Source organism: Sceloporus undulatus, chromosome 4 (assembly GCF_019175285.1).
Source record: "Sceloporus undulatus isolate JIND9_A2432 ecotype Alabama chromosome 4, SceUnd_v1.1, whole genome shotgun sequence".
NCBI lineage: Eukaryota > Metazoa > Chordata > Lepidosauria > Squamata > Phrynosomatidae > Sceloporus > Sceloporus undulatus.
Window position 1 is genome coordinate 148,626,318 of NC_056525.1, and position 14,813 is coordinate 148,641,130.

At 48.5% G+C, this 14,813-nt stretch overlaps 1 protein-coding gene across 5 annotated transcripts in view; it reads left to right on the forward strand.

The window, feature by feature from the left end:
* Window positions 1-1,270: 1,270 nt before the first annotated feature.
* The window catches only part of LHX9 (LIM homeobox 9), a 50,999-nt gene continuing 37,456 nt past the window's right edge, over window positions 1,271-14,813 (forward strand). Inside the window, exons 1-2 of one of the 5 annotated variants that reach the window (XM_042464968.1) lie at window positions 1,271-1,348; window positions 12,921-13,233. In XM_042464968.1, the coding sequence (XP_042320902.1) occupies window positions 13,054-13,233 (180 nt within the window). In that variant the 5' untranslated portion in view covers window positions 1,271-1,348; window positions 12,921-13,053. Of the gene's footprint in view, window positions 1,349-12,581; window positions 13,234-14,813 lie in introns of those variants that run through there. The other 4 variants (XM_042464969.1, XM_042464967.1, XM_042464971.1 and 1 more) reach the window with 4 other exon arrangements.

Here is a 14,813-nt window from a genome sequence, read left to right on the forward strand (position 1 = left end):
TTCTCTGAAAATGCCAGCCACAGATGCTGGTGAAACATCAGGAATAAACTTTTCCAGAACACAGTCATATAGCCCGAAAAACCCACAAAAAAGCTCTCTGAAGACTACTACTACTACTATTATTATTATTATTATTATTAATTTCATTTTCTTACATCCTGCCTTTCTCCCAACACAGGGATTCAAAAGTGGCTAACAGACCTTAAGCAAGCCACACACTCTCAGCCTCGGAGGATGGCAATGCCAAACCCTCTCTGAACAAACCTTGCCAAGAAAACCCCATGATAGGTTCTCCTTAGGGTTGCCACTCGAAGGCACACAACAACAACAACAAAGGTGGGACTGCGATTTGAAACACTCCTGGTTTTGATTCGGTCCTGCCACCTTGCACCAAATACTGTACTCCAGTTTGACAGCCCTGGAATTACCCAGGATCCATGCTAGGAAATTTTGGGAAGGGTAGTTGATTGTGGCACCAGAGCCACAACCAACTACCATCCCCAGAATTTCCTAGCATGGGGCCAGGGCAGTTCAAAGTGCTGTCAAACCGGATCATTTGGTGCAGTGTGGATTCAGCCTTTGTGGGATGGAAGGGGGGAAAATAATCATTTTGTGATCCTTTCCTTGAAGTTTTGCAAGCCAGCTCTCTCCTCCTCCTCTTCTTCTACCTCTTTCTCCTCTTCCTGCTTGTCCCCTCCTCTGCCTCTTCTCCTCTTCCTCTCCTCCTCCCCTCCCCACCTCTTTCTCTTCTCCTCCTCCTTCCTCTCCTCATCTTCCTCCTCTTCCTCCCCTTTCCTCTTCTCCTCCCCTTTCCTCTTCTCCTCTTCCTCCTCCTCTTCCTCCTCTTCCTTCTTCATCTCCTCCCCTCCCCTCCTCTTTCTCTTTTCCTCTTCTCCTCCTCCTCTTCCTCCTCATCCTCTCCTCCTCCTTCCCCTCCTCTTCCTCCTCTCCTCACCCTCTCCTCTTCCTCCTCTTCCTTTTCCTCCTCCTCCTCCTCCTCTGCATCATCAGATCACATCAGATCAAAGTGATTAAGAGGAGAGAAGGAGAAGAAATGGGGCCAGTAGGAAGGCTCCAGGCGCCCTAGCGCGGGTCCTGCCCCCTTTTCGGATCTCCGTCCTCCTCCAGGCGACCAACCCACGGAGGAAGACCCACATCTCTCCCTCCCCACCTCCTCCATCTGGGGAGGGGGAGCGTGGGGCGGGGCTGGGGGCTGTCTGGCTGTCCTTTCCCTCCAAGCCACCCATCTCTGGGCTCCTGGGTCTTGTCTCTTCCCCGCAAGGGTCTCCTTCAGACCTCATCCGCACCTGGGCTGCTGAAGAAGGAGAGCCTCCGGTTAGCTTCGCAGGTAGGCGAGCAGCATTCGGTTTCCCTTCCTTTTCCACTCCGCTGGGGACCATTCTTCTTTCTCTTAGTGTTGATAATGAGGAGGAGGAGGATATTAGTAGGAGTAGTCTTCGGAGACAAGAGTGGTTTGAGTGCTGGAGGATAGCTCTGGAGACTAGGGTCCGATCCCCAGGTCAGCCATTATTAAAACCACTGGGGGAGACCTTGGGCAGCAAGTCACACTCTCTCAGCCTCAGAGGAAGGCAAGGGCAACGCTCCTCTGAACAAACCTTGCCAAGAAAACCCCATGAGAGCTTCACCTTAGGGTCGCCATAAGTCGGAAACGACCAACAAAGGTCTGCAAAGGGGTTTTGCAGCACATTTGAGACTAAGGTGAATGATACCCCTTTGCACATCACCACCATCATCATCATCTTAATAGTAGTAGTAGTAGTAGTGAGCCAGTGTGCAGTGTAGAAGTCAAAATGACTTGGAGGCACACGGCAACAACGTAGTGCCCGTTAATAGCAATATTCGTATTCCGCTACTAGTAGTAGTCTAATATTTGAAAACCAGAGAGGTCCAGAGGTAAGGGTTAGAAATCCATGTCGGTTTTGTCGGGAGGTGGGAGGGCCACGGAAAGAAAGCTCCTTCTCCCCTCTGCTTCTTTTTTTTAACGAAGGCAGGTTAATGATGGTTGGCCATCTGTCAAAGGGGATGCTTTGATGGAGAGTTCCTGCATGGCAGAAGGGTCTGGACTGGATCAGGGCCCTTGCGGTCTCTTCCAACTCTATGATTTTATGATTCTATCTATAGTGATTTTAATCAAGATCCTGGCTTAGAAACCACCGGGACCAACCTCCCTTTCCTGGTTATATCACCGATCTCTCCACTACAATCCCCACCATCCCTTTCTTTACTCAGGAACTGGAGGGGTGGGTTTTTTGGGGGGGTTGAATAGTAAAGGAATAGGCTGAATAGGAAAAGAGGCTGCTGGGATCTTTCCCGGAGCTCTTTAGCTCTTAAGAGCAACAGCATCAACACTAATAAGCGCAGTGAACAATACATTCGGTATCTTGGGGTCCTCCAAGTCGGGGCCCCCCGAAGAAGGAGGGCTGCTTTGTCTGGACCAAGCCGCCGGAGCCCAGAAAGGCCGGTTTCGTTCGCCTGCCGGCTGGATTTTACCTCTAGACTGGACCCTAACCAGTGCGGTGCTTGTGCGATGGGGGGCTTGCCTAGTGGTTTGAGAGTGGGACTCTAGAAACCAGAGCTAGAATCCCAGTTCAGCCATGAAATTCAATGGGCCACCTTAGCCAAGTCACACTCTCTCAGCCTCAGAGGGTGGCAATGGCAAACCTCCGCTGAACAAATCTGGCCAAGAAAACCCAATGATAGGGCCAGTCGGAAAGGACTTGAAGGCACACAACAACAACAACGGAGGGAGTTCCTCCGCTCTTTGCTCCAAAGCATCCCCAGGGCCAGCTGACAAGGAGGGAGAAACAAAGACACACAGACGGACACACTCCCCCTGTACCTCAGTCTCTCTCTCTCTGTGTGCCTCCCTTTCCATTTGTATGGGGAGAGAGCTTGTTGCACCTTTGAGACTTACTGAAAGAAAGAAATCGGTAGCATCAACTTCCCTAAACTTCAGTCTGCTTCCTCAGATGCCTTTTGAGGAAGCAGACTGAAGTCTAAGAAAGCTCATGCTGCCAACGTCTTTCTTTCAGTGAGTCTCAAAGGTGCAACAAGATCTCTCCCCATACTGAGCCTACAGACTAACACGCCTAGGTCTTTTTGAATCCCTATTAGTTCACATTGCTTGGAGAGAGATGAATGACTTCATGTGTTGCTTTCCAGTCGTTTCTGACTTAGGGCGACCCTAAGGACTTTTCTTGGCAAGATTTCTTGGCTGTCCTCTGAAGCTGAGAGAGTGTGACTCGCCCAAGGTCTTCCAGTGGGTTTCCATGACTTACTTTTCGATTAAGGTTGCGGTTTCCCCCTTTTTGTCAGGGTCTTTGGGGGCTCCCCACTCTTTTCCCGACCCGTGGCTCTTTCCCCCAAAGCGGCCCAATGGATTTGGGGGGGAACCGGGAAGGCGACATTCAAGAGTGACCCTTTGGTCGCCTCCTCCGTCGGAGGACTTGCCCTGGGATTTCCATTCTTTTTTCCCTTTTTAACCTCTCTCTGTGTATATATAGACTAGGATCCAAAAAAAGGTCGTTACCAGAACCTTACTGTTCTTTCCATAAGGTTTATAGAGCGAGCTGAATAATATTATTATTATTAATAATAATAATAATAGAAGGAGGAGGAGACTTGGTGCTGCTAGTGATGGGGATTTTTTTGTTTATAATACTAGTAATATTTGGAGAATGAGATTTGGTGCTGCTAGTGAAGGTGATTTTTTTAATTGTTAATAACAATAATAACACCAATAATTGGAGAAGGAGACTTGGTGCTCCTAGTGATGGCGATTTTTTATTGATGATGATAACAACAGTAATAATAGTTGGAGAAGGAGACAGTGCTACTAGTGATGGTGATGTTTATTGTTAATAAGAATAAGAATAACAATTGGAGAAGAAGACTTGGCACTGCGAATGAGGGCAATTTTTTGTTGTTAATAATAATACTTGGGGAAGGAAACTTGGTGGTGATTGTTATTGTTTAATAATAATGATGATGATAATAATTGGAGAAGGAGACTTCCTAGTGCTGCTGGTGATGGTGATGACTGAGAAGGATTTTCTTCTTCTTTGCCGGCGAGTCGGCTTCGGCTTCTGGCGACCTTAGGAACGAAACCCGGTCCTCCAGAAACTCCTGGTCCAAGTCAGACAGACCAAAAACTAAACTACGGAGCCATGGTTTCCAAACGGAGCCCTTTCTGAGAGCAAAGCCAGGAGGGATGCTCTGCGGAGGCCAAGCCGACCTTCGTCGCATTTTCCCGACGGAGGAAAACAGGCGTCCTCCGGGCCTTGCGAGCAGGGTGTCCGGCTGTCCTCCTTTTCCAGGACGCGCCCTCCATTTCAGCCTTCTGCCCAGGCGGGATCCCAAAGTGCCCGCAGTTTGGAGCCTGAACCAAAGCCATGCCTTGATCTAATTCTAGGAGTGTATGGAGCTTTGGTCGCGTCCTCCCTTTTTCTCCAGCGTCCTCCATTTTGCGGTGAGGAGGACATCGGGGCCCCTTGCTCGGAAGTCCCTCCAGAGTTGTTTTCAAACCTGGAATGGAGAGGAGGACATCCTTGGTGTGTCCTTGGAAGAGAAGGGCAATAGAACAAGATGCCCTATGTTTCCATATTTATATATTTCCCAACAAAAAAGCGCAGCCCCAGACCGACCCCGCCGCCTGGAGGAAGGAAGAAGAGCAGAGAGAGGGCCACTTGGAAGGAAGCCCCGACCAATAATGAGCTTGCTCTGCTTTTCAGAGGGCCTTCCTCCTCCTCCTCCTCCTCCTCCGTTTCTCATTATTTTTGGCCAGCTCTTAATCTGCACGTGGGGACTTGAGTCCAGAGCCCAAGGCAAGCCCCCTTCACGCTGGAATAGGCTTTAGAGAGCCTCCCTCCCTCCTCCTCCTCCTCCTCCTCCTCCTCCTCTTAGTAATGGTTTTGTGCCAAGCTTTAGTCGCCAGGTCGGCCGAGGAAGTCGCCGTTTACAAGGGATTAGGAAACCCCCGTCCAAAGCCTCCTCTCTTCCGCCACACAGCTGCCCCACTTGGATCGCATCCGCACTGCAGAGATAACCCACTTGGCTCCTTGCGGTGCAATGCTGGGATCTGTCCTTGGTTGCGGGCACCTAGAGCTTTGCTACGCACTCCTGGGCTTTGTAGTTGGCTACTGTATGTAGTAAGTCAGAAACCACTTGAAGGCATGCAAGAACAACAACAATTAGAGGTGGGAGGAGTATAATATATAGTACATATATTGTATTATATTATATATATGATATATTATATATTAGGAGACTCCTCACCCCCTCTCTCTCTATATATAGTAGTAGTAGTTGTTGCATATACTTAGGGGGGAGGAGTATAATATATAGTACATATATATAACATATACAATATATATTAATGGATTCCTCACCCCTCCTCTCTCTCCTCTCTCTCTATATGTTGTTGTTGTTGTGTGCCTTCAAGTTGTTATATATATTGGTAGACTCCTCCCCCCCACTATATAGTTTGTGTTGTTGTTGTGTCCCAGCTCTTCATTATATTATATATGAGAGTTCTGTTGCACTGAGTCCTGGCAGTTAAAAGTGGTGTCAGACCGGATTATCTCTGCAGTACGGATGCAGCCCTCCAGACGCCGCATCTGGGCCTTGAATTGGCCACCCTGCTCCCCAAATCTGGAAGAACTGGTGCCTTGGCTCTCTTTCTTTTCCCCACTTCATGTCTCTCTCCTTTTTCTTTCTCTCCCTCCTGAGAGATTACAGCAGCTCAAAGCGTGAGTGTTAGACTACGACTCTGGAGACCAGGGTTCGAATCCCGGCTATAGAAACCCACTAAGTGACCTTGGGCAGGTCACACTCTCTCAGCCTCAAGGGAAGGCAATGGCAAACCTCCTCTAAACAAACCTTGCTGGGGAAAAAAGCCCCATAAATCGGGAACGGTTGGAAGGCACACAACAACAACAACAACAACAGCCCTTGGTGAGCTTCTGGTCGGGGCGAGCAGGCGTCCTCCTTTTCCAGGACCTGCCCTCCATTTCAACTTTCTGCCCCAGGAGGAGGAATCCCCAAAGGTCCTTCATTTTGATCCTCGCGAAGAAGCACGAATGTACATTTTGTGTTAGTGTTTCTAGCCATTAGTGTGCAATGCCCCTTTCCTTAGATTGTCCTACATTTTGCGGAGTGTGAAGTCTCTCCTCGAACTACAGATCCCCCAGGATAGCACAATGACCATTAATTTGAGATCAAATTGATAACAGTGAAGTGGGGATACCCCCCCCCACACACACACACACCTGAAACCAGTGGGTATAGATATGGTTCCAGTCCCTGGCACAGACTGGAAGGGGAGGGAACTGCCAGTCCCCTACATCAGATAGCTTGAGTTGCTCTGATTTGAGCTACTACTGGTGCTAAGGACAACAACGGTGCACAAGATCTGGACATCCTCCTCCGACTACAGCAGCATCCATAAGCTTCATACAGAGTGGTTCCTTTCTTTTTCTCTGCAAGTCCGAACCGCCGGAGGAGCGTCTCTTTTCAATCCCCGAAGGCTGCATCTCCACTGCAGAAATAATGCGCTTTGGCACCACTTTAGTGCCCAAGGCTCAACGTTATGGAGTCCTGGGATTTGCAGTTTGCTGCGGCGGCGTTGCTCTCCGACAGAGAAGGCTCAATCTCTCACAAAGCTACAAAACTCAGGATGTCATAGCACTGAACCATGGGAGTTCAAGGTGTATCAAACTGCATTATTTCTGTAGTGCGGATGCAGTCTCAGAATTGGGGCTTTTAAAACTCAACGAGCCGGGAGCCCTAAAATAGAAAACAAACAAACAATAACAAAACATCTTGTTCCTTTTGGTCTTTTCTTCCCATCTTCCCAGTTGTCACCAATACAAGTCGCCACCAGTTTGGTGGGCATCAGTTTGGTGGACTAGAGAAAACAAGGTGTTCTTGACGGAGGAAAAGATCTTCACCCTTTTGTCGCACCCTTCCTCAACCGAGTTGTGTAGACAGCTGGGGATGTCCTTTTTTAATGCTACAACGTCCCTGACAGGTTTGTTGCTGCTGCTGCTTTTGTTACTGTTGTTGTGGTGCCTTCCAGTCCTTTCCGACTTACGGCGGTCCTCCTCCCATGAGGTTTTCTTGGCACGATTTCTTCAGAGGGGTTTTGCCATTGGGAGGCTGAGAGAGAGTGTGTGACTCGCCCAAACTATTGAGCCTGGATTCAGTATCACTGTTGTATATTTTTAACAACATCCGAACAATTGATACCTTTATGGGGCCAACCAAAAGGCGCAATTACAGGTTGCAAGCTTTCAAAATCACATTGGCTTCTACATCAGGCAAACAGGAGAAAGAAATGGAAGATGTTAGCCATAGGCCTGCATTTTCTGTTCCTGGTCTTCGTTCAGATGGTAGCGAGGGCTATCTGCAGGCTGGCCTATATTTTTAATGTCATTTTAATATAAGAATCAAAAAAATAATAAAATTTTATTTATATCCCGCCTCTCTGTCAATGACAATCCGAGGCGGACCCCAAAGCCTACCACCATCTTTATGCTGCTTTTAGAAGATTTTAACTGTTTTAAATTGTATTGTGATTTTATTTTTATATAAAAAAGAGAATTAAATCCGGACTTGACTCTGCCCTAAATCTGGATCGGAGCTATCGCTTTTTCTTTGTTCCCTGCCCCGTTGTCCCAACTTAGGAAAGAAACCTCAAGTCGAACCGGTTTCGTGGGGAGAGCTTTAAGGTGGCTGATTTCTTCTCAGTGCTTATCTCTGGGCTACTAACTTTTAGGGTCCCCCTCCTTCAGGGTGACCAGAGGTCCTCACCTCAAAGAAGAACCAGGCCCCACAACATGTACGACCTCCAAGAGGGACGTCACCAAAGAAAAAGTTCCAAACACTTCTATAGAAATATAAATTCCTGCTTTTTAGTCCTGCTCAAAATGGAGGACTTTGGGGGATTCCTCTTGGGCAGAAGGTTGAAATGGAAGTCATGGAAAAAGATCTGAAAACAAAAACCCCAAAGGCTGCAGAGGTTTCCTTCTCCTCCTCCTGATGCTGAAAAGGGATGCTTTCCGACTTGCCAAGCGCACATGGGCCTCAGTCTCCTTTGCAATCTGGCTCCAGAGCCAGGAAGATCGGGAAGGGACACCTTCAGTGTGACAGTGTGACCTCCCCTGGGAGCATCCTTCTACCATCCCATCTGGGCTGACGAAAGAAGGAACCTCATGGAGAAAGCCAGCCCTGGCTAGGAGCCCCAGGTGTCCTCATAACCGTAAAGGAGGACGAGGCGCCACAAAAAAGGAGGACGCTACAGAAAAAAAAGGAGGACGTGACCAAATCAAAGCTCGGAACCCTCACAGAAAAAGCAAATCCGTGCTTCTTAGTCCTGCTCCAGATGGAATTCCTCCTGGAGTGAAGATTGAAATGTGGGACCTGTCCTGGAAAAGGCTAGAGATGTGTGTGCATCTCCCTTGGGGAACAGCATCCTTGGTGGGTTGTGGCCCTATCCTCCTATGCTTGGGGGGTGTCTCTGGCTTTTGAGTCCTGGCTCTTCTTCTCTTTCGACCTCCAAGTCCCCATTGATTCCCTCCCTTACCACTCCATACAGGCCCCTTAGCCATTTTTTTGGTACGAATGTTACTCATAAACTGTAATCCCCATATATCACTCAATGTCAGGGCCACAGTTGTGACACAAAACAACGAGCAAAGTATACCTTCAAATTACATTATCATAGCGCACAGCCTGAATAGCATTTGCATGTACATAGTTTTATGTGCTTAAACTGAACATTTGATCAGATGTGAGGTTTATTTTTTTAAAAGTTAACGTAATATATTTTAATTTTTTAAAATGTATTTATTTTTAAAAATGGGGCATCTCCTTTGTCTGTCCACTGAGCTTTTCACTCATCATCTCTTCTGCATTTGAAAAGGAGGCAGCCCCTTTCTGCTCAAAGACAGATGTGTTTGGGGAGCAGTGGTGTCATCCCCTGCAATGGTTCCAAACTTTGGTCCTCCAGATGTTCAGACTTCAGCTGATTGTTGGCCAAATTGGCTAGGCCTTCTGGGAGTTGAAGTCCAAAACAGAGGATCCAAGTTTGAAGCCTTAGGGCGTCACCTGGTGCAGTCCACACCCCATTGCACCCCCTTAGTGACTCCCCCTGGGCTTATAGTGTCTTAGAATCATAGAGTTGGAAGAGACCACAAGGGCCATCCAGTCCAACCCTATTTTGCCATGCAGGAACTCTCAATCAAAGCATCCCCAACAGATGGCTGTCCAGCCTCTGCTTAAAGACCTCTAAGGAAGGAGACTCCACTACACTCCGAGGAAGGAGTGTGTTCCACTATCAAACAGCCCTTACTGTCAGGAAGTTCCTCCTAATGTTGAGGGGGAATCTCTTTTCCTGGAGGTTGCATCCATTGTTGCGGGTCCTGTTCTCTAGAGCAGCAGAAAACAAGCTTGCTCCCTCCTCAATATGACATCCCTTCAAATACTTAAACAGGGCTTCTTAGTCCTGGTTCAAAATGGAAGACCTTTTGGAATCCCCCCCTGGACAGAAATGTAAGGCACGTCCAGAAAAGGAGGATCCACAATGACCGACTATAACTATTACCGGGACCGTCAACACTGCCCCCATAAAACCTCGTTCATCCCGCTAATTAAAGGATCCTCCTCTTTCTGTGAAAGTGCATGTTGCTTTTCGGCCACCGCTTTCACTCTCCTCTGTTTTAAAATGTCTGTGTATTTTCAAAAGATGTATGTCGCGCCTTGGTATTAAAACACTAACAATAACTACCAAAGCGACCTGTATACATTCAAGGATTAAAACCCACTGAGCGAGAACACTGATCTCTGCTCCGGAACGAATTCGGTACAAGAGGCGGTGGCCTTGATTTGCTGAAACAGCATCTCTCCATCCAGTCACCCTTCTGGACAGGTGACTAAAACAAGAACAGAAAGGCCATTTCCTTCCAACCCAATCGAAACTTATTTCTTTCTTTCTTTCTTTCTTTCTCTCTCCTTTCTTCCTTTCTTCCTTCCTTCCTTCCTTCTTTTCTTTGCTTTCTCGGTTTTTTGCAGTTCCATACCACTTTAACTGCCTTTGGCTCCATCCTACAAAATCCTGGGATCTGTAGTTTTGTGCTGCAGATAAGGCTAAAGAAGGCCTTGTAAAACTACAAATCCCAGGAAGATGCAGCTACAGTGTTTAAAAGTGGCGTCCAACTGCATTACTTTCCACAGTGTAGATCCAGTGTGGCAGTGCAGTGGTTTGAGCGTTGGACTAAGACTCTGGAGACCAGGGTTCAAATCCCGACTCAGCCATGGAAACCCACTGGGTGACCTGGGGCAAGTCACACTCTCTCAGCCTCAGAGGATGGCCATGGCAATCTGTCCTCTCAACAAATCATGCTGAGAAAAGCCCCCTGATAGGGTCGCCCTATACGACTTGAAGGTACACAACAACAACCAAGGTCCCAGGGACGTAGCCAAGGGGGGGGGGGTCTTGGGGTCCGGACGCACTGACGCATTTTCGCATGTAACAAATACATACAAAAATGCGTCAGTGAGACCTTTAATGGCCAACCGAAATGCACAATAGACTTGTTGCAAGCTTTCAAAGCTCCATGGGCTTCTTCGTCAGGTATCAAAGGATTGCCAGGCAAGAGCCCTTACTCCAGGAAGGGATTCAAGATTCAGGCCTTTCAAGAGGGAGGAAACGGGGGAGGAGCTGTTAGTAAGCAAACAAAACTACTATTGATATGCATTTGTATTCCTAGGTCTCAGCATGTGAAGTTGTGATATATCCCAACAGTCTTCAAGTCGTTTCTGATTTTGGGGACCCTCAGGGGTTTTCTTGGCAAGATTCAGGTCTTTAAGCTGAGGCTGGATGGCCATCTGTGGGGATGCTTTGACTGAGAGTTCCTGCATGGCAGAATGGGGTTGCACTGGATGGTCCTTGTGGTCTCTTACAACTCTATGATTCTATGATTTGTTCAGAGGAGTTTGTTGCCTTTCTTTTTCTCTGAGGCTGAGAGAGTGTGGTCACCCAATGGGTTCCCATGCCCACGCGAGGACTTGAACCCTGATCTACCAGGGTCCTGGTCCAGTGCTCACATCACTAGGCTTCGGGAAAAGCTAAGGTGTGCATCTACACTGTAGAAATGTTGCACCACATTAACTGCCATGGCTCCATCCTACAGAATCCTGGGATTCTTTGGCAGGGAAGGCTGAAGACCTTGTGAAACTGCAAGCCCCAGAGTTCCATAGGATGGATCTGCAGCACTGAAAGTGGTACCAAAACTGCGTTGTTTCTACAGTGTACTGTAGATGCACCCTACCTAAGAAATGCTTCAGAAACGAAAAGGTGCTGCGGTTCAGGCTAACTTTTACTCCTTCATATTTCCTCTTTTCCTTTCCTTGCGCAGAATATCCTTAAAAAAAATAATCTGACTTCCTTCAGTCGAGTTTCCTTCTTTCTTTAATCGGAAAGAGTTCGGATCCAATCCGTTTTGTAAAGACTGAGCTGCCCAGATTCCGGAAATCATGTTTCCTGTATTCCTTTGGAAGAGGAAAGGGAAGAGGAAAGGGAAGGGCGGCTCTGGCTGGAAGGAGTGAATGAGGCTCAAGGAAGGCTTGGCTTCGTTTCCACTCCGTTTCCAGAACAGGGCGAAGTGTTCAGTCCACTTTCCCCCACTCCTTTCAGAGGGAGTGCCAGGGAAGGCCATAGCAATGCCTGGCACTCCAGGGCAAACACTGAAAGGGGCTTCCACCGTTTGGGCCACGATCCAGCTCCACTGCGATGAATGAGACTGTCCTTTGGCCCCTCGGGGCTACTCCTGAGTAGCTTTACGCGGGATTTCTGCCTGGGACGCGTGCTCAAGGCCCGAAGGAGGCTTCTCATAGAGTTTGCTGCTTCTTCGCCTGTTGACATGAATTTTAGGGTTTTCTTAGGGAAGGTGGGTTTGCCAGTGCCTATCCCCGAGACCCCAGCAGCCGGTCTCCCATCCAAGTACTAACCAGGGCCGACCCTGCTTAGCCTCCAAGATCAGACATGATCTGGAAGCCTGGTGAAAGGAGGAGGGCTTCTGGTAGTGAACCCCTTGGCCCCCTCTTCCCATTGTAAAGTGTGACTGTGTGTATGTGTTGTTTAAAAAAAGTGATTTGAACTTGAGGACTGAACTGGGGGGGGCAGGAATGTGAGTTGGGCTGGGTTGGGATGTTTGGTGGGTGGGTTGAAGCAAGAGAAGAGAATCTGGGCTCCCCACCCAGTTTCTTTTCAGGGATCAGTCCAGGTCCCCCATCCTTCCTCCTCCCTGGGGCGGGAGTGGGGTGGGAGTGGGGGTGGTCCTCCCCTCCTCTTTCCCCCTCCCCTCCCCCTCTGCCAGATTTGTCACTCCATCGCGGGGGGGGGAGATGGAAGAGTTTGACAGCTCTTTGTTGTCTGAAGAAGAAGAAGAAGAAGAAGAAGAAGGGGAGGGAGGGAGGGAGGGGGAAAGAGGGGAGGGGGCCGGCTGGTGGCAGCCCCCTCCTCCTCCTCCCCCTCCTCATCCCTGGGTCTGGGACTCCTCCTTCCTCCTCCTCCCCCCAAAGGGCTGTCTCTCCTCTCCCACAAATTGGGCGCCGCCTGGGCCAGCCGCACTCCCAAAGCCCGACCGAGAGGCAACCATCGGGGCCAGCAAGCGGGGGATCGCGGCTTCCAGAACAAAACCCCAAAGAGAGAGAGAAAGGGAGAGAGATTGGGAGGGAGAGGGAGAGCTTCCCCTCCTTGATCCCACCCTCCCCGGCCCCCACCCCCTTGGCCTCCTCGGAAGAGCCAAAGCCACCTCCTTCCCTCCTTAGTTGGGCTCTTTCCCGGGAGCCTCGTGTCCCCTTCATCGGGGTCTCTCTCTCTCTCTTTCTCTTTCCCTCAGCTCCCTCTCTCTCTCCCAGACCCCTTCCTTCCCCCTTTCCTTCCCTTCTCCCCTCCTTTCCTCCCACCTTCCTCCTCTTCCTCCGCCGGATCGGATGCTGTAGAGGCGCCGGCCCAGCCTCGGGGTCCCGTCTATGGAAATAGTGGGGTGCCGAGCCGAAGGCAACGCGTGTCCCTTCCGCCCGCCAGCCATGCTTTTCCACGGCATCTCCGGGGGCCACATCCAGGGCATCATGGAGGAGATGGAGCGGAGGTCCAAGACCGAGTCCCGCCTGGCCAAGGCCGCCGCCGGGCAGATCAACGGCCGCGAAGCGGTAAGACGGAGCGGAGCGGGAGGCTGGCACCCGGGGATCCCAGGAAGGAAGGAAGGAAGGAAGGAAGGAAGGAAGGGCAAAATGCTCCCGCAAAATAGGATGTATGTAAACCGCCCAAACCCAAGTCCACCTCAACCACCGACATATTTTTAATTTGCCAACGATTTAAACAGAACTTTCCTCTCCTTGAAATGCAGCCCTGGCTGACCAGGCTCCTTTAAACCTAAACAGATATTGCAGGGCGGCCCTAAAACTTATTATCGATCTGTTAATCTATACACATCAACTACACGAATCATTTCTATTAATCTGTAGAAATCAACTACACTGTTGGATCTCTCAGTCCGGTCGATCCGACGTCCAAGCCTGTTTTACTCTAGACAAGGTTATACATCTCTATAATCTGGACAAGTAACCAACTACTCTGTTGGGTCGGTCAGCCTTTTCGATCCGACTTCCAAGCCTTTATTAATCTATACAAGGCTCTCTATCTATATAATCTATATAAGCGATCAACTGCTCAACTGGGTCGGTCCACTCAGTCGACTTAATCTAGACAGGATAGCTATCTAATCGATATAATTGATCAAATAGAGCATTAAAATAAGAGAACAAGGGAAGGCAGGATCTACCCCAAATCCAGGATGTTATGAAGTTACCAAAGAAGGCGCATTTTTTATTTGAGTGGCATCTTCCGATTTCTGAGCAACGCTGTTAGATTTCAGTGTTGCTTCTCGTTCTCTCCAGGACTTTTGATCGAAGACCCTCGTTGGCTTAGTTTTAAATCTTTTAAATTGCGTCTCAATCTCAAGGAAATTGGTTTATTCGGAAGTCCGTCCAGTGGCATTTCTGGCCAGATTATTTGAGGTCTTGAAACTTTCCGGGGAGAAGGAAGAGTTTTCGGTCTGGAACCAATTCCCCAAGACATGAGATCCCACTTGAATGACTTTCTTCCGACTAAATCTGATTAGAATCGGACTGGAAAAGTCTTTAAAAAGAAGGGTATTAGGGGCCGCACTCCTGGGGGGAAGATTAGGAGGAACGATTTGTAAACTGGCATCATTTTTACACGCTGGTCTCCCTTTTCCGCCTTTCTATTTAACGGCATCCGTAAAATCTCCAAATAAAGGTTAGAGCCCCAGGATGTTTCAAACATTTCCTGACGCTTCTCTAAAGATGCCAGCCATAGATGCTGCCGAAACGTTAGCAAGAAACTCTTCTAGAACATGGCCACCTTAACCCGAAAAAACCCCACCCAAATCTATTTCCTAAAACGTCGTAAATTCGAGGAGTTTCGTTGCCAAGGAAGTTCTGAATCTGGAAGTTCTGAGATCCAAACCACTAATAGTAATAATAACAGTAATAATAATGAAATGATTGCTTTTTAAAGATTAAGCTTCTCTTAGTTCCCTGGAAGTTGGGAATCCAGGTCGGCCCTTTGTGTGAACAGAAAACTGAAAGACATTAGCTTCGCTTGGGTTCCCAATTCCAGGGTTTGAAGGCTAGGTTTGGTTTCGATGAAAAGGAAACATAATAATAATAATAATAATAATAATAATAATAATAATAATAATAATAAT